The sequence below is a fragment of the Patiria miniata genome, unplaced genomic scaffold (genome assembly GCF_015706575.1).
Source record: "Patiria miniata isolate m_02_andy unplaced genomic scaffold, ASM1570657v1 HiC_scaffold_9, whole genome shotgun sequence".
Lineage (NCBI taxonomy): Eukaryota > Metazoa > Echinodermata > Asteroidea > Valvatida > Asterinidae > Patiria > Patiria miniata.
Window position 1 is genome coordinate 27,980,078 of NW_024037076.1, and position 20,304 is coordinate 28,000,381.

Here is a 20,304-nt window from a genome sequence, read left to right on the forward strand (position 1 = left end):
CAACTTGAAAGGCAATAATTAGGCACATAAGTGCATGTTCACATACAAATTGGTACTAGGCCCAAAATACTACTATTACCCCAACTCACTGTGCCCATAATTGTGATGTGATCAAGCTAAACGAGTCGTTTGTCGGCAGTTATGGTTTTAAGATACAGCTTAAAACTTGTCAGTAGGGGTGGAAATTTCAAAATTGACTTTTTTGTAAAATTAGAAGACTACGTATGTCCTCTTTCATGTGAACTATTTTTTTTTCGAAAAACCTCAAGATAAAGCAGGTAAAATGTGACATTTAACTAAGGAGTTAATATTCAATAATCTGAAATAAAGCAAGTTTATTGTTGCTTAATAAACACTCCAATTTTGAATCGTTGATTTCTCTGTTTTCTTCTTTCTGATCTGCCTGTGTATATATAAGTCCAATAACTTCTGAACGGAAGGTCGTATTCACAAGGGGTTTTTACGAAATATAAACGTAAAGATAGCTCTATTCAAAAATGTAAAAAAAAAAAAATTTGATAAGGGCTAACAAATGACTAAGTTAGCTTGATCGCATCACAATTGACTCAATTACAACTGTGGTTAGATGCACCACACCACAAGATATGGTCAGTCAACTAGATAGGCAAGTCACTAACAGTAGCTCGTCATACCAAAAGCGTTCCTCTTACCAATAAAGCACAGAGTTGTGTTCTGCCCTTCTGGGCTGCTTCATGTAGGGGTGTGAAGTTCCACCTATCCACAGCATTAACGCAGGTGTTGTGCTTGATAAGTAACGAGGCAATATCCAAGTGCTGTGTACCCAAACAAATAAACAAACATCAAATTTTGTGTTAAATTCAAACAATAGGAGGAAGAAAGTTTATTTATTTATTTATTTCTTATTTTAACTGGGTAGCCCGTTCAGTTGAATCCACTGGTCTCCCATAGGGCCAAGTAAAGAGAAGACAATGTGAAGAAATTACAGTTTTAGAGGTGGGCGGAAAAGCCCAGAAGAGTATTCTGAGGAAAACCCACGGAATCAGGTAGGGACTGAAAACCCAATCCACATATTGGCCCAGGCGGGATTTGAACCAGGGTCACAGCAGTGGAAGTCTGACAAATTCGCTGGAATGGTCCTGAGTCGTGATGCCACTCACAGTGGCAGAGCTGTCTTATCAATCACCTACAGTCAAAGCCAGTCAATCCTGCTTTATGTAGGCTGGGAGCTCTGGGGCGGATTGCAATAACGCGGTCTAACTCGGCTGGCTAAGCCAGTCCGATTTTAGCCTGCTATTGCTCTTAGACGGTCTTGGTTAAGACACCAAACTTAGCCCATTGCAATAAGCTGGTATTTACAAAGCCCGCTTAGAGTAATGATTCACAAACAAACATTCCATAGTTACGAGCAAATACCGGAGAGACTGCACACATTTTTTTGTAGGTTTGTGTGATTCAAATCAAACGAAATCAAATCTGTCAATTCCAAGATTTTATGTTGAGAGAATATTGCATTTGCAGTACAACTCGGTGTCATTAAAAAAAATTCTAGAAGATTCCTTCTATCCTGGAGAATCCTCCATCCAAGCAGTATTCTCTTCTTTTTTCTTTTTTAAGATTATCACACACTGATCATCAACTGAAAAAAACATGTTAGGAAAGAATAATTCAACACACCAGTGAATTCCAAAAATCCCAACTATAGACCATTTTAAGCCAGCCCTACCCAGGCTAACTATTTTAAGACTGTCTTAATACTTAGACCGTGTCATTGCAATGGTCTAACTTATAGACTGACTGACAGCCAGAACTTTTAGACCGTCTAATGCGCATAGACAGCTTTAAGACCGGTTATTGCAATCCGCCCCAGAACTGTTGAAAACAGTCACTTGAATTGATTTGACCGAAAGGACAACTTGGCACAGAATGTATGTTTGCATAGGAGGGTTAAGCCCTGACCTATGTATATGTGGGCAAATATGTTCGTCTCTTAAATGCCACAATGCTAGTTGCAGATGAACTAGTCATACGTAAAGTGCATGCATGTCAGACTTTTGTGGGGCATTTAGTTGAACTGCTGTGAGTGGTCAGAATATCGTGAGGCAGGGCTTCTTGGCTCAGTGTATCGAAGGTCAGAAAATGTTCAGGTTTAAGCTAGTAACTTACCCCATAGGATGAGGCATTATGCAGTGGTATCAGTCCGCCTTTGTCTCTGGCGTTCACATCAGCACCATGTTCTAATAAGTAGTCTGCAACCTCCACATTGTTGTACCCAGCTGAAAAGAAGTGTTTTAAATCAGCCATTAATAAAAACTCCACGCTACAAAATTGTCCATGGTGTGATACCCTTAATTGTACTTAGACTTTTAACATTATTTGCATTATGCAAAAGGCAAATATGACAAAGTTGGGATTGATTCTGAATCCATCAAAGGGTACCAATTTATTTGGAATCACCAATACAAGAACAAGTCCTAACAGAATCCTCTCATCCTGTTAGTTTTATAAAACTTCAAACCCTTCACTCAATACGAGACTTCGCTGTCTGTCGCCCATTTTGCAGGCAAACACCCATGGAAGATAAACTCGTGCAAACATCCACACTTAATATCTTCTATACCTACGGTGGACAATCCTTTGTTTTTGTGTAGTTCGGAAAGAAACGGAGGAAAAAATACATTTTACTCACACTTTAATCAGTTATAACAGGGAATCAGTTCCTAAACAAATTGTCGCAAATACTGATTCCGAGTTTGGAAGCGATTCTGTTCACGTAAGGCTGGTTTGTCCTTCACGCAAATTTCATGACAATGTAACTTCAACTGTTGACGTTGTGAAATTCACTTTGCTTTTGCTTTTGCGTTGAAGTATGAACAAGCCTTTACAGCACAGTGTTACACTAGTCTACTTGTACTCGGCAGTACAAACAGAATTGTTAGGGGTGGGAACATTCTCGATGACTGCTTTTGGCAAAATTGAACATTTCCACAGAAAATTAGACAGTTCTCAGTTTTTTTTCTTTAGAGACACGCACCTGCCAAGTGTAATGGGGTAGAGTTCCTTCCCTGGGAGTCCCTGCAGTTGATGTTATCAGGAGTGACCAGTTTCTGGACCCTGGCCAGATTGCCCTTCTTGGCAGCCTCCAGCAGGGCAGCGTCCCCCCTCAGCAGGTCCTGAACGTCCTGGTCACCTTCCTTGACCAGGTCTAACGCCGTGTGGCCGTCGCGGTTCTTCTTCTCTGGATCTGCACCGTGCTGTTTGAACAAGTTTTGAAGAGGAAATTCCAGCATCAAGGCTAAACTGTTAATGCAGCAAAAAGGCTGGATCATCAAACATTGTTACAAGGAATACATTTCATTACGTCAACAATTTAGAGGGTTCATACAATGAATTTTTCTTAGGAAGACATTTTTGTGCAACTTTCTACTCCTCTTAAATGTATGAAAACTATTTGACATCCACTTTTGGTTAATTGTTTTAGAAAGTAAGTAAAGTCTGTCACGAGCCAATGTGGCCCATCAGGCCAGCGTTTATCTCCGGTTTCAGTGGCATGAAATGACTGGGGATATTTCTACTCCCCCTGAATGGGATGCTAGTCCATCGCAGGTTACTGCCCAGCTAATGCTGGTATACTCCTGGGTGGAGAGAGGCAAGTGGGGGTATAGTGGCTTGCCCAAGGACACAACATATGGCCAACGGCTGGATTCGAACCCCTGACCCTCTGATTATGAGTCACGAACCCTAACAACTAGGCCACACTACCCCAAAAGTGCACTTCTTTAAACATTTTTTAAAAATCCATGCTTTCCAGAGAACTAAGGGTGCTGTTGCTGTGATGTCATTTCAGGAAGACACTGTTCAGTTAAGGGGTTTTCTGTTCAAATTGTGAACCCAAAATTTGCTTTATTGAAAACGTGTGAGAAAGGTTTGCTCACTGGCTTTCTGCCATGTACTGACACAACGAATCCCCAAAGAAAAAATAAATTATGACAGCAAAGTATCCAAAATTCTAGCAACTTTTGCACTGAAATAACTGTAACATTGACGTTTCCTTTAACCCATGATTTTTTAGTGTAATCTTTTAACCAATGAGCTGGATATGCCAATACCGAAAACAAGGACTGACTTGGAGAATACTCATATGCATACCAGAGTACTGCATTTCCTGTACTGTGCAAGATGGTCAACAATACACAACGCAAAACACGACAGCATTTGAAATTGATTGTAACAAGTTTGATAGTGACATTTCTTAAAAACAAAGACAATGCATTCCATGAACTATGGATGTTAGCTGTTTCGGCAACAAAACAGCATTATCACCATTTAGCCCAACATACGGAAATCAGCAATGCCGACAACTTTAAACTCTAAATTAAGTGTTTACCTTAAGTAGTAGTTTACAGATCTCATATTTGCCCTTGGCGGCTGCCTCATGTAGCGGGGTGAACTTCCAGAGATCGGCCGCGTTGACCACGGCACCATGCTTGATCAGTAGCTCCGATACCTCATAGTGGCCAAAGGAACAGGCATTGTGTAGGGGAACTAGACCACTAGAAATTACAAGAAAGAAAAAAATATTAAGGTTATTTCAGCGTAATGGATGCCTTTCAGGAATCAATGAACCTAGGAAATATCTTAAACAGATAAAAAGCGCCCCAAGAGAATGTCATTAAGGTTCTCCTTCCTATAAAAATTTACGTGCAGGCAGTACGTTGTTTCAGTTTCTGGCCTTTTCTGGCATAAAAAATTCCTTCAGAAGTGACGGAATAAATGAGGTTTTGATATGTTTTAAAAAAAGAAAACTTGTCGTGCCCAGGGCCTGGTAGCAGAATGTTTAGTTACATTTCTGCAACTCACTTCAAAAAAGAGAATTTTTAGGCATGTCCGACTTTTGTCGGACATGGCAGTGGTCAGTCAAAACATAGTGACAGGCAAACAACAGTTTGGTATATTAACCCTCCGATGCAAAATACATTTTATGCCCCGTAGTCCTTTCAGTCAAAATCAAACAAGTGACTGTTTTCAACAGTTAAGAATTCCCAGCCTACATAAAGCAGGATTGACTGGCTGGGACCGTTTAAGTAACTTGATACAGCTATTTTTTGAGTCCGGGTGAGTGATAAAATAGCTGTGACCACAACTTGCCTGCTTTGTCTGTTGACCCAGTTTGACTAGTCACAGTGCTTGCCTGACATTATGATCTGACTGTTGGTGACTAGCTTTTCATGAAAGTATAGAAGTGGAAGTGAATTTTGACTGTCTGTGACTTTTTAAATAGCAGGAGGCTTAACGGGACACACACATTTTGGGGATACTCAAAAGTCCTGTACTTGGTCCAAATATTCAATCAACCCTAACCGAACTCAACCCATCAAAGTTCAACAGCAGGTTTTGTTTAAATCTGTTGGGATAGGTACAGTACCCCTAAACTGATGGTCTTTTACACTGGGGTTGGCATGCCTCCAGAAGCTAAGTCCAACAGCTTGTGTCTCCAATTTCCCATGTGGATGTTGGAATTTGCCTGAATGGGTATGGTTCCTAGTAAATTATGCTGGGGAGTTAGGGTTAAAGTATACACCAATCCGGGCGCATTGTTAATTCTGTAACGACGGCCCCCTTCAATGGCGAAAACACTGTGCTAGCTATTGTTCAGATAATCCATTACAGAACAGCAGCTTTGCACAATAGCTTGCATAATGCTTTCGCCATTGAATAGGGCCTCATGTGTGTATAGTCATCACGTTCCCCCGATTAGTAATCTTCTCCAAGAAGCAGCCCTTGCTAGGAAACAATTGAGAGGCTCACCCTTTGTCTTTGGCGTGGACGTAAGCCCCATGCTGCAGTAAGTAATCCACCACGGCGACCCGGTTGTAGCCTGCTGCAAAATGCAGGGGCGTGGAGTGCCTTCCCTCCTTGTCTCGACAGTTCACAATATGTGGGTTTCTGGACACGAGTGACTGAATGGAAGAGAGTAAATGATGGAGTAATCATTACCAGAACTGCACACAGTTTGGAAGTAGAGTAGATGGCACTGAATCACATACTAATGAGAGTTTGAGTGTGTGGGTAGGCATTACATTCACTGTGTGGACTTCCGAACGAAAGAGGTCCACATAAACCAGGTAGCAGCGACATTGTGCGGACTTCCCCACGTCTACACAGTGTTCCCCCTCTCTGGAAAACAGGTTTAGAGGCATTTTGGGTTAGGTTTATCGGTGGCAAAATGAGAAACACTAAAGGGAATCATAGAAAAAAAATTGGATTGAAAGTGTTTTCACAGTGAGAGTAAAATCAGTTTTTTTCAGAGGTTTTTCTTAACTACACGAAACCAAGGGAATGTCCACACTAGGTATGTAACGTAAACATGCGTGGGTTTGCGTGCTAATGGTGCATAGTACCTGCATTTATGAGCAATTTCGTCCAAATATACACAAAACCCACAGCATCTTATCATCAGAGATGAAACTGGCCTATGAGGAAAAACTCGGAAAATAGGCCGAACAAAAATCTACCTGTTCATGGTAGCTGCTTGTACAATGTGCCTAAAAATGATGATTCTCACCTGTATGTTATCCAAGTCGCCTGCCTTGGAGAATTCCAAAAACTCAGTGCTCTCATCCACCGCATTCAACCTTTGTTCAACTGCAAACGGCAAAAGAAACTACAGTTACGAAAACAGCAGATGTGTAAAAGATAACGCAGTGTTTCAAAGGTAGAGTAGATCATTTGCAGCTGTCCAAAAATTAACTGGCAAAATTATTCCTTCTGGCATGCTGTCACTTTGAAAAAAACAATGAAAGTTGTTGACACGAAGCACAAGCGCGCAGTTGCTTTTATTCCTCGGTTCAGTGCGTGACACCGCGTCACTGTAATCGGCTGAATGAGAACGTGTTCCAGATGCTGATTTGGGGCGCAATTCAAAATATGACACACAGCCATTCCATGGTGACTCGCGTGACATTTGAACAAAATGTAAAGTTTTAATGCATTACTGTTGTTAACCTGGCATTTATTCAACTCAAATTAGCATGTATTTGAGTCAGGGCATTGTGAATTTATGGTTTAGTCTTTATATGATTACTTTAAAATCGCTATTTTTTCATGTATCACAGTTTCTTTGACGTGACTCGCGTGACAGGATAGAAAAAGGGATTTTTGACATCCCTTGATTCAAATAGCTTTTCCTATGGATCTACCAGTGTTCTAAAAATTATTCTTACAGAACTTAGAACTTAATACCCTCACCCAATACATGCATAAGTTGTATTGTGCCAAATATCCCTTGTTGTAAGAAATGGCCTGAAGAAAATGTGACTCGCGTGACACAAATGCGTGACTCGCGTGACACAGTAGCTTTTCACTTTCACATTATAACTGTAATTTTAGTATAACGAATCAAATCATAATATTATATTAATAAAAATGATTTACCTGTGATTACCTTATGAAAGAGTGTGAAAACTGCTATTTATCCCTTTACTTTGGCAAATGTTGGGGGTGGAAATCTGGTTTAAACACAATATCCTTAACAATGACATAGAGAGAAAAAAATGTTTTGGAATTTTAGTTAAGAAGTGATGTCATCAATCCACGGGTGATTATTTCAGGAAAACAGTTGTAATTCTTGGTCATGTAGAGTCACAGTTTCCTTAAATGGTAAGATCGAGCTGCAATTAATGATGCAGTTGTATCGGAATGTATACAGTACAGTCGAATCTCGTTTGTACAAACTCTGTTAATACAAAATTCTGGTTATAACAAACATAAAGCCTTAGTCCCGACTGTGCATTTATGTGCACAATGAATGGGACTTATGTTCCTCTTAGTACAAAATTCTGATTTAACAAACAATTTGGCTAGGTCCGAACGAGTTTGTATTAACGAGACTCAACTGTATATACATTTGTAAAAAACTGATTCAATTTCTTGTTACATAACTAATGCTTTTAAAGACTTAATTCGAATTCTATAATTTAATAGGGCCTATGGCATTGTTTCTTTGTATTACATGTAAATGAAACATTCCTGGCTTGTGACCAGGCGCGGATCCAGAGGTTTTTTTGGGAGGGTCAACCCCCTCCCCCCCAGCTCTGTCAAAAAAAAAATTCTCATACAAATTCCTGAAGAATAAGTCGAACCCCCCCCCCCCCCCCCCCCCCCCTCACCGCGACACCCCCAAAAACATTATACTGGTCTAATGTCCGCCTGTTCAAAATACGGTACACCATTCTGTAATGTGTTAATAATCGTCGAATTTGAACAGCGCCCCCCGATTGAAATTGGTACCAGCCCCCCCCCCACCCCCCGTCCCCCGCCTCCCCCCCCCCCCTCCCAGTTTTTTATTTTACGGAAGTGAGTGTCCAGAGAAAAAAACGTGTGTACATTTTCAAATTTTTTGGCTGATGAAACCCCCCCCCCCCTGCGAAAATTCCTGAATCCACCCCTGGTGACTCGCGTGACATACATCATGCGTGACTCGCGTGACATTCTTGAGATTTTTTCTACAAGGAATGTAGAGCAAATAAGAATATTCATACTTTTATTGATAGACCACCACTATTTCATTTACAAATATCAAACACTAGCTGAATCCCTCTCTAGTTATTAAGTTATCTGAAAAAAAGTCCTTTTTTGTGACTAGCGTGACATATTTTTGAGGGTGTTTTCACGATGAAATAGTGGGAAAATACTGAAGACATTTCGAAAAATTCTCAATGTTTTATCAAATAGACTGGAATAGCTACCAAATGTATGCAGATAAAGCACAATCTTATGAATGAGCTTCAATTACTTCCTCAGTTTGTGATTTATACCCCTGACCCTCCGTTTTGCCCACAAAATTCATCCATGTTCAGGAGGCTGAAATTTTAATTCAAATGATTTATTTTAAAAAATCTTTTGAGATTTAGATGGTTTCAATATTCCTCTTATCAAATATAACTGACAAAAATTTATTCCTTTCACTTCAATTTTTGAGTTTGGTGATGACCCTTACATGGAATGGCTGCACAGCAACTTTTGAAATATAAATTGAGATCCTAGAATATTGTTTTCTTGGAATATACAGCATTCACAGAGCTAAAACTTCACCAGGTTAGTTGTTCAGCACCCTTCTTTAGATTTTGAGTGCTTCTGTTGCTTGAAACGAAACAAAAATGCACAAATGACAAATGATCTATTCAACCTTTAATGCACTTTGTAAATCTTATGATAAATTATGAAGAATCTAGACAGTCTTAATGAAAATCATAAGAGTAAGAGTGCCCTAAAGTTTAGGTCCTAGCAGGATCTTTCTAAAGCCCGCTGCACATCTTTCCGATTTTACCAGTTCACCAGATCATCAGGCCATGGGACGTATAGATCCGAGAGGAGTGTGCTGAAAAAATCGGACCGATTTAACCCTACACCGGGCGACCAATGAAATCAAACATGTTGATTTTTTTTCGCATCCGATATATCCGGACGCGATATTTAAAGTTAACCAATCAGATTCACGAAGGAAGCCCAGATTCAAAATTGACAGCTGCCATTTTGTCATCATGTGACTGGTCATTGTGTGACTGGTCATCATGTGACTGGTCATCATGTTAACGTTGCGGTATAAGCAACGGTGGAAAAAACGTACCAGTGATCTGGTGAACTGGTAGAATCGGAAAGGCGTGCAGCGAGCTTAAGTGGCCAAAAGACCCTCAAACTTATAGGATTTGTAAAAATTACATCAATCTAGTCAGTAAGCAGTTTGCAGTGGCTATTTATTTCTCAAAAATGTGTCCAGTTCAAACATGTCCAACTTTTGTGAATTTGCAGCACCAATGCTTGCCATGATGTCCGTGGTGTTGCAATTCAAAAACACACTTTTTAAAGATAACCTAAAGATATGTTTAGGAATGGAAAAGATTTACCCTGTATGATTTTCTGCACGCCCTCGGAAGCCAGTTGTACCGGGGTGAACCCTTGCAACGATAACACCGTGGTGTCTGCACCGTAGGACAGCAAGAGACGACAGGCTTCTGGGATATCCTCCCGGGCAGCTCGATGGAGTGGTGTCTGGCCCATGTTGTCCGTTGAATTCACCTACGGTGGAAAAAAAAAAGGAATTAGAAGTGGCATAGCTGCCAACTTTTCAAAATCCCAATTAGTAATCAACCCGCGCGGTCATTTTCAACTGCTCGTTTTATCAAAAGCTTTACCAACATCAAGTACAGGTACATGGTTTACATGTACACATACATGTGCATACCCTTCTTGTTGTGAATGATAATGTACTGTAGGCCAAAAGATAATTTAAAAAAAAAAAAAAAAAACAATTTAAATTAATTTTGTTTCAATGTCTGTATTTGTTTGTTGAAGTCAAATAAATAATAACAATAATAACGTGCGCATATTTTTTTTGAGATGCATGCTATCGATGTGGAGTTTCAAGTTCGTATCAATGTTTTTACACACAATGATTTAGGGCCACCGTATGCAATAGAAACATCCCGCCAACATACCTTGCAAACGCACGCTGATTTATCTTTTCTGGACGTTGTGACAAACTCAAACTCTATTACCAATTATTCCAACCATACTGTTATTAAATTCCATGATTAAAATATCGCACTGATGGGTCTCATCCCGGCAATAAGCGACCAAATGTGCTCACGATTGTCACTGGAAAGTACTCAGATACAGTACACACAACCACACATCCACGAGATGCACACAAATGACACACCATTGAAAAATAGTTTTAGTCTGGTCCTCAAGTACTCCACTGCGCACACTGCATTGATGTCTATCAGGTGCTTGACTGCATTCTTATTAGACTTGTCACCAGTCCATCCATTATCGCGACATTTCGCCAGAAGTTTTCGGTCAAAAATGATACTTTACAAGTATATTTTTTTTCGTTAGGTAGAAAATGGGAAATTCGTAATGTTTTAGTGGCAAATCGTACTTTCGTAATTTAACAAACAATTCGTAATAATTACGAAAAAATTCTTAACAGTTGGCAGCTATGAAGTGGTGTCAAAGTAGAGCCTTCTCCTGAGTCCCCCAAGTATGTTGATATAGTCCTAGATTAGGCTCCAGAGTTACGTCTTTGACATCTCCGACGTTCACCGCTTCCAGTTCTCCTACAATAACCACCCATCACCTAATTGATTTCTTGGGCTTCCGACGACGGGCAGAGCACTATGTCCGAAACGTGGAGTTTTCTGCTGGTTCTATTCAGAGCCACGTCTGAAGGGCTTTATAGCTTTACAGCGTAAACTGTCATCTGTCACACATTAAAATGCACTTAAGGGTCGTTCTTTGGTCACTGTGTGACATAAAATTAGGCTCGTCTGATTTTTGAAGCCTTACCCCTTGTTAACTACATCTGACATAGTACTTTCACTGATTCATTAGGTCAGTACTTTTTATTCCCTACCTCAGAGTATAGTTTCTTCTTTCACAAATTGTGTCAAAGTTTGGTCACGTGTGACATCAGACGTAAAAATGTTATCCGGCCCATACCGGAAATACACGCTTTTCTCTCCAAGGACACACACACCGATACTTATTTTGGAGTAAGACTAGTCTTTGGTGATTTACAGAATGCATAAACAATGTACATCCTCTGCTTTAGTTTTACTACATGAGAATTGTTCTGTGGTCGCGTGTGTGACATTTTGATTGGTCACATGTGTGACATTTTGTAATTAAAGTTAGCCTAATTTATGCACGGAAAGACCAACTTATGAAACTTCTTATGAAAGTTGCATTTTTACTTTATACTAACAACACTTTAATCATTTTTATTATATCACATAAAAAAAACTTTTTTCCCAAAACACTAGTTTAAGGTTCAATTTCTGAAGAATCGCCCTTAAATATGAAATCTGTTTTGGTTTTCCATGTAGCCTGGTTTTCATTTTGAAAATTCCCCACAAAAGGCATTCAAATTCTTCACTTTTTCATTTTCTTAGAAGTTACTGAGTAATTTGCAAAGTTTGTTATGTGTCCCCAATCCCATAACGTGGAACCGGTCCTGACATCGGCGGTTGGGTACTCTGCTATCCGGTTCCAATGCACAGCCCTATTAAGTACCTCAATATCTACCTACCTTGGCACTATTTTCGAGTAAGAGTTCCATGACATCCACATAGCCCTTCTCTGTTGCAACATGCAATGGTGTCAGACCTCTGTAGAGAACAAAATTGACAAGAACTTATGAACAACTACTAGCGCTACTCATCATTCAAATCCTTCAAAATTTTGAGGATTTTGAAGAGTTGAGGAAGGTAGAGCCTAGCCTCTTTACTAAATTTGAGAAAACAAAACTTTACTTCAAGTTCCTGCAGAGAGGTGGATATTTGAGGATTCAGATTTCCTTCCAGATTTATTTCTTACTTCTCTTATTTTAACTGGGTAGTCAATTCAGTTGAATCCACTGGTCTCCCACAGGGCTCAGTAAAGAGAAGATAATGTGAGGATAGTACAGTTTTAGATGTGGGAGGAAAATCCCAGACGAATATTCTGAGGAAAACCCACTGAGTCAAGTAGGGACTGAAAACCTGATCCACATATTGGCCCAGGCAGGAATCGAACCCGGGTCACAGCGGTGGAAGGCAAGGAAAGTACAGCTACGCCATGCCGACTTGGAAATCAATTTAGTATTTTGCTGTCAGTGTAGTTTTCATCACTTGGGGCAAAAATGTTTGGGGTTCTGTACAAAGTGGTAACTGAAAACATCTACACAACCAATCATATTTTTTTAAGGCAGCGACCTTTTGTTGTTTATGCTCAGCCGTGCATAAATGTAGGCCTAGATTATACTTGAAATCCTCCGCACGGCTCAATGATGTCACTGGCTCTGCCTCAACATATTGACAGTGATTGCTGGAGGATTTTGCAGGATTGAGGCTGTATGCTATTTTTACATGGAGGCAGTTGGAGAATTTTTCAGGATTGAGGTGGCATCATAGCAAAATGCCTAGGGAATTAGGGTTAATTAACCTTGTCGTTTCCTCTGCACTTTTGACTACGAAATTATTGACACAATGTGAATATTATTTTGTATTGACTTATTTCTGTCTTAGACAACTTACTCATTGTTCTTATGCTGTATGTTAGCACCTTTCTTGATGAGTAATTCCGCAACTTGTCTTCTCTTGGGAAAGACAGACCCTGCTGTACAGTGCTGAAGGACAGGGGAAACAATTATACATTTTGTACAGTAACTAGAAAGTGAAATATCAAATTTAAAAAAAATGAGATTTTCTTTCCAATACTTTCATTTCAAAACTCAGTGCTGATGCGCTTCTAATGCATATGTACGTGTACATCTACTTTCTCTGTAGGCATGAATACTTTCATTCGGTGACAAACGGAATATTGAGCTGAAATTATTCTTACCATTGTACTCATGATATTTCATTATATGTATACTATAGGCTGGCCCCTAGGACCAGCGAAAATACCTGAAGAATTTAGTACAAAGTAAAACCACAAGACGGGTTTTTCCTGATACACGTAAAAGTCAATTTTACACACAATCACAGCTGATAGACTTACCAGGGGACTGTCTAGAGTCTGAGGGTTCTTGAAGTTGACCAAGTCGGGGGCAATTTGTTTCTTGACTCGCGTCATGTCGGCTTGCCTGCAAGCCTCTAGGATTGCATTGCCTCGAAATTCATCTGAAATGCACATGTTAACTGGCTGTTAATACACACAGTCTATGTTTCTTTGTGTGTAAATTTGTAGGAGTAAACCACTGCATTAAACTTAATATAAGTGTGATGTGCCAAGTGTATATTTGGCATTAAAAGCATGACTGTTTCATGTATTCACTGTTAGGGCTGTCCCGTTAGGGCTGTCCCGAATATTTGAATATTCGAATATTGGATCATCAACCGAATGTTGGAATACCATTTTGCCGATTCGAATAGCTTTTTGCCAGTTCAAACAAGTGGTCCGAACAAACAATTTCGAATAATCAAATACTGAAATTATTCAAAAATAGACAGCTCTATTTAATGTGCAAACAATGAAAGGTTTAGGATATTGTGCTAAAGAATTGTCAGATTTTCAAAATCACAAAACATAAAAGCAGAAAATTTTGTGACCTGACCGGAAAATGAGCTCCCATTTGAATTATTTAGTTCATGATACATCATTATGCAAGGTACATCACATCTCCGTTTGTGTACCTCCAAGTTCACATTTTTTTAAATAACCCCTTTATTTGTGTCTTTTTTCTTTAATTTTATGTCATAAAACTGGCTCTGAAACAAACTAAGAAGACCCAATGACTCATTGTAACATAATGTGTTGCCAGGAAAGTTACAGTGCATTCAACCATCAGTCAATGTGTAAGTTTCTTGAAATTGGTTATAGCAGCCAACATAAGTTACGATGCATCATCTATCATATCCCCAGATATGACCAAAATCTTAACTTGAACTCACATTGCAACATCTCCTTGAGTTCCTTCGTCGGCGTGACATCGATTGCACTCTTGGAATGACAGTTGACAATGTTGGGATCTGCCCCATGGCTCATCAGGAGGGAACACACCTCCAGCCTAGGGATATTCAAGGATTCAAGTTATCGTGCTGACAAGAGTTAACCTAACCAAAACATAACACAAACACAGACACAAACTCTTGTTTTACTGTACTCGCGAGGACAATGCTTTGTGTTTCCCTTTGTCCCTGTAATATAAACTCTCCGATAGACTAAGCACACAAACTTACTACAGAGGACCGTTTCCAACAAAAGACACAACTCCCAAGGACTGAAAGGATCTGTTGTTCTCCCTTTGTGTGTGGGTCCTCGTGGGTCATGAAGAACATGTACACCCACACACCCTTACACAGGCATAGAAGTGGGGTACTTCCTTTGTTCTCGTGTACTAAAATTTTGCAATGTCCCACACTAATGTCAAAATGCTCTTATTTTAACCAGAATTAATTTCCTGGGCTGAAATTCAGACTTAATATCCCTTTTCTAAAACTCTTCCATTTGCGACAGATCAACCCACCTTGGAAATCCTAGTTTTTGAGTAAAATGCATATATCTATTTCATAAAAAACTTGTGGGGTACCAAAACGGTACCCCGCAAGTCGGTGGGCATTCCTTGTGGGGTACCTCCCATTGTTCCGGTACCCCTTTAGGCAGTGTTTATACGTTCCAACAAACAGACAAACACACAGAAGGAATACGCTATCGCAACACTATGATTTACAACCTGACCAGAAATATATTTGTATCGTTTACATCAAAAATTAGGATGAACTAGTTAAAAACCTTAAGTTGAGTTCATCAGCATAGATTCAGTTAAATAGAAAAAAAATACGCCAAAAGAAGAATATACAATTGAAAAAAAAATAGTACAATATACAAATGTTTTACACATGGAAGTGGCACTTGGAACACATATTCATGACACAAGACCATCAACTACCATGATACTGAAAGTCCCGTTCGCCAAAAAGGAATGCTAAGCCACAAGCTTCGCTGTGAGCGGTGCAAATATATGGGCTGATTTGCATGAACAATTGAGAGTGATCTTACCTTGTTTTGGAGGCAGCCTCGTGCAGTGGTGTAAACTTCCACAAGTCCATTGCGTTGACATTAGCACCATGCTTAATAAGTAACTCTGTCACCTCAAAGTGGCCATAGGAGCATGCGTTGTGCAACGGCACCAGACCGCTACAAGAAAGTTGGATGAAAAAAAAGTCACTTGTAATTTGTTCACCATTACTCTAAAAACAGGAGTCAAACTTCAGATCAAAATCTAATAGATTACATGCAAAGATAATCAATAAGTCATAAATACTTCAGATAGTTTACAAATTCCTATTGGTCGGGTCACGTGGGTGCTTTTAAACCTCTGATAAAACACCGCTGCATTCTGCGCCACATCACGCAGTACGCGCTGCGCGCCAATTTCCAAATAAGGAGTTAGTACTACTCGCGCAAAGCACATACCATAGATATGGCCAGAGGGGTGTTTCACAAAACCTGAAGTCAAATTGTTAAACAAAATCGTTGGAAATGTGTCAATTTCCGACTTGTTTTGACTTTTTGACTGAAAGGTATTTATGAATGGAAATCAATATGTGCTAGGCCGGTATTAAACAAGTACATTTAAAACCGGCTGGGGGCTTAGTCCCTGATAACGTCCCTGTCACTCCCTCACCTTCGGTTCGGCCATTACCCGCGTCCAGGCCCGTAGCCGACTTTAAACGTACTTGTTTAAAAACAGCCAAGCACACATTTATTCCCTTAATGCTAACTCCCTAGCATGATTTACTAGGAACCATACCCACCCTGGCAAATTCCAACACCATATGGGAAACTGCACACACTTATTTCCGACTTTGTTTCTGAAGTGTGCCAATCCAATGTAAAAGACTGTCAGTTCAGGGGTACTGTACCCATCCTGACAGATTCCAACAAGACATGCCATTGGGGTTTGATGGGTTGAATTCTGTTAGGGTTAACTAATATCAGCACTTTAGTTTCATCACATTGAAATTGGGCCCAGGTGATACCATGCTTCATTTGTGTGGAAATTGTGGTCAGATATTTTAAGACAATTTCTGACAATTTACCATATTTGCCTCAATTAATAATTTGGCACTCTGCATCTGGAGGCTCATAATTGATCATGCTATTTCATTTTATCCGAGCACTTAAGTGTATAATCACACCCCCTTGCAACAAGTATGGATGGAAGTTTAATAATAATAATTTGCTTGCAGTGAAATGCAACTCACCCTTTGTCTTTGGCATGGACGTCAGCACCATGCTGCAGTAGCAGCTGGACAATGGAGACACGATTATAGCCAGCAGCAAGATGAAGAGGAGTAGACTGAAAAAAAAAACCAAACAATGAAAGTCAAGACTCCAAGCCCAATTTCTGCTTGTTTTCCTTTATAAACTGCATTATACGTCCATCATTTTGTTTTATGTTTTAAAAACTTTTCGAGAGGAGTTCCGAAACTCTTTGCTGAATATCAGACAACTATTTACTGTACATTGAATAAATACATTTAACAGTCACCGTGTTGTGCTATAAATACACCTACAATGCGTCGCTCTTACGAAGTGTTTTGTGAAATGGATCGCAGGATACGTCACAGCTGCAAAGCATCGTAGGGATACGACGCGTCGCAGCGCGGCGATGCATCGTAGGTTACGATGAGTTTCATGAAATCGGGTGCTGGTCGCTGGTAACGGCTCATGTTGCCTGAATATGTGTGTTCAAGACTTTGTGTATATAAACACAAAGACCTCAGGTTTTTTGCTGGTCCCAGAGGGCCAGCCAAGTGTCCTCTTTGAACCTATCTCACTAACTAATTGACTGACTGACAATGTCAGTCGTGAGGCAGGCAGTGCTATCGAATTGGATTACCCCATAACGCCAATGAATGGGCTAAATCCGGCCCATTATGTAGCCCACATGCATGAAAAGACTTCCAGCATAAATGGCCATTTTGAATTAAATCAATTGAATAGAATTTTGTGCACTCTGGGACCAACTTGCCTCGTCTTGTTTCTCCAAAGACATCATTTTGAACAAAACCTTAAATTCTTAAATTGACTGAATAAATACAAAAATGAATAAAAAATAAATGTTAATGCTTTTATAGCACTTTCCATCATATCAATGTTGGGCATGGTCAATGAGCGCCATCGGTCGATTGTTTGCGCTTTCGGTCGATCATGATGCTATTGATCGATTGCGCTGCCACCAGTCGCACACCTTTTCTTTCTAATTCACAACTCTGTAGGATTTTTTTTTTTAAAGGTAAGTAAAGACCGAGATATCCTACAGAATCGACCCATCGCACCCAACATCAACAATCTCAAAGCGCTTTACAATCATTATTCCCCCGTTCATTTGGGCCATGGGACCACATGGCAGCCAATATCAGCGCACATTCGGTGCTCTACCCTCACAGGTACCCATTCATACTCCTGGGTGGAGAGAGGCAATTTTAGTTAACCAGCTCATGCCAGGATTATTTTGACAAGAACGGAATAAGGCGCAGAATAAGTTTTCATTCGACCTCAAGCCAGGCGGGTTGAAGCCATCACCCTCGGACAGCACACTCATATTTCCAGCCTAGCTTGCTGCGAGAGGGTCGCCGACAGATATTTCTGGCCTCGCTCTGTGCGTGTTTATCCGTCATCTGTTCCGAATACCACAAAACCTTTGCATGTTTACACGTCATCCGGCGCAAACTGGTTAAGTCTCTTGCCCAAGGGCACAAACACCACGTTCCTGGAATAGCATAAGGTTAAGCATACTTACCCTTCTGCCGTCACTAGCATGACCGTTGACATTGAGAGGGGTAATAAGCCCCATGAGTTTCTCCTCATTGCCGCTGCGTGAGGCTTCCAGTAGCTCGTCTTTCTTGTATTCCCCAGTCAGGACCTGTTTGGCAGGCGGGTCGGCAAGGTCCAGAGCCGTCTTGCCATCTGTGTTCCTGATGTTGGGGTCAGCACCATTTTGAAGCAAAACTGTTCAGCCAAATAAATACATTTTTTTGTTACAGTACTCAAAATGATACTGACAGCACTTACATACTTGTACTTACATGTAACGTTATGCATAATTTTTACATGATTAACCCTAACCCTCCTCAACCCTCCACAATCGTCCTGCCGGTTTGGGATGATTTAAGAGGATTGAGGACGAATGGCAAAGATGTATCGCTTTTTTGTGGAGGATGCATTACGTCAAGCCAGTAGGCCATATCTTGCATTGGTTACGTTCAGGCATGCATAAATCAGCCCTGTGTTTTTCTCGTATTTCATCCGCACGGCACGCCATTCGCACTGCCTCAAACCATAGCAGTAATGGGCGGAGAATTTTGGAGGATTGAGGCAGTGGTCACCCTCCACAGACAAAATTCAAGAAATAACGGATGATTTTGGAGGATTGAGGCTGAATCCAACTTTTTTCTTGGTGGCAATTGGAGGATTTTGCAGGATTTTTGCCGAGTCCATAATGATACCCACCAATGCAGACGTCAATCTTGCCCTTGATGGCCGCCTCGTGAAGGGGGGTATAGTTCCAGTTATCCCTCGCATTGGCATCGGCTCCGTGCCTGAGCAGTAGGGTCACGACCTCTGCATGGCCAAAGGAGCAGGCATTGTGGAGGGGGATCAGTCCGCCATCGTCTCGTGAATGCACGTTGGCCCCATTCTGCAGAAGGAACTCCACTACATCCTTGCGACCAAATCCTACACAGAGCAAGATGGTACACAATTTTGTGATTTACTTTTATGTATTTTTCTTTTTTGAAAGCAGCTAGCAGAGTGTTCAACCAAATAATTAGTTCACAAAATTCATTTTTTTTTTATCAGCTGTGTTTACCAAACTGTAGTAATTTACACATCATTTGATAATCCGCGGAGAAAAACAAGTTGATTTTACGTGTAAAAATGCAGCAGTGCTGTACCACTGAAGTTAAATTTTTACATTGTTAAGACGTAAAAAAAATACTTCTAAATCTAAAGTTCTATTGCAAAATGAATTTAACATTAAACAGATTCAAATATTTTGGGAAATTTGCCTCAATTTCTAATCAGTCGGTAAAACAGTAAAATAGTGAGATTAGAGATTTAGCAAGGGGCCGGGTGTTCGATAAATAAGCACTTTCACGGTAATGCGCCATCTTGCTTAGGTGGCAAATTTACACGCGTTGCTTGGTACGAATCGTCAATCGAAAACTTTTGGGCTTCCAAGTTATCATGCGTTCATTCCGAAATGCGCCTGCGTTTAGCAACACGCGTTCTTTTTGCCCGTGAACAAGATGGCACATTAGTGAAACTAATAATAATATTATTCATTGACAAAAACAAACCTTTTTTTAATACGAAAACCAAATGAACAGAACAGATGAAAACATGCAAGAGAAAGTCAAATCAAAACATGGTTCATTATTTCCTTTCATATTTTGCATTTATGAACAAAATACAATAGGCCCTATGCCTAAATTGAATAGAAAATATGAAAATGATAAGACAAACATGACAATGAATGATTGATGACGAATGAGTCAGGATGACTGCACCACAGAAATGAATGAGCATGAACAACCTGCTGCAAAATGGAGAGGAGAACTCTTCCTTCCTGCCGTATCCCTCGCATTTACGTTGGTGGGATTCGCCAGCTTTTTCACCCTTGTGATATCTCCGTTTCTACAGGCTTCAAATAACTCCCTGTGTGGTTCATTTGCGCCAGTACTTATCGGTAAAAATGAGGATAGCGCACTGCGCCGAGACGCCATAATGACATTTTCCTCGTCTGGATATGGATCGATCTCGTGTAGTCTCGCA

At 40.3% G+C, this 20,304-nt stretch overlaps 1 protein-coding gene across 1 annotated transcript in view; it reads right to left on the bottom strand.

Annotated features, from left to right (window-relative positions):
* LOC119720150 (poly [ADP-ribose] polymerase tankyrase-1-like) overlaps positions 1-20,275 on the bottom strand; it is a 28,358-nt gene extending 8,083 nt beyond the window's left edge. Inside the window, exons 1-16 of the mRNA XM_038189709.1 lie at positions 20,066-20,275; positions 18,982-19,206; positions 18,272-18,480; positions 16,731-16,825; positions 15,523-15,660; positions 14,415-14,530; positions 13,522-13,643; positions 13,056-13,147; positions 12,071-12,149; positions 9,885-10,056; positions 6,545-6,624; positions 5,788-5,939; positions 4,367-4,532; positions 3,014-3,233; positions 2,146-2,255; positions 672-794 (exon numbers count right to left, since the gene is read on the bottom strand). Of these exons, the coding sequence (XP_038045637.1) occupies positions 672-794; positions 2,146-2,255; positions 3,014-3,233; positions 4,367-4,532; positions 5,788-5,939; positions 6,545-6,624; positions 9,885-10,056; positions 12,071-12,149; positions 13,056-13,147; positions 13,522-13,643; positions 14,415-14,530; positions 15,523-15,660; positions 16,731-16,825; positions 18,272-18,480; positions 18,982-19,206; positions 20,066-20,255 (2,289 nt within the window). The 5' untranslated portion in view covers positions 20,256-20,275. The remainder of the gene's footprint in view (positions 1-671; positions 795-2,145; positions 2,256-3,013; positions 3,234-4,366; positions 4,533-5,787; positions 5,940-6,544; positions 6,625-9,884; positions 10,057-12,070; positions 12,150-13,055; positions 13,148-13,521; positions 13,644-14,414; positions 14,531-15,522; positions 15,661-16,730; positions 16,826-18,271; positions 18,481-18,981; positions 19,207-20,065) is intronic.
* Between the last annotated feature and the right edge of the window lie 29 nt (positions 20,276-20,304).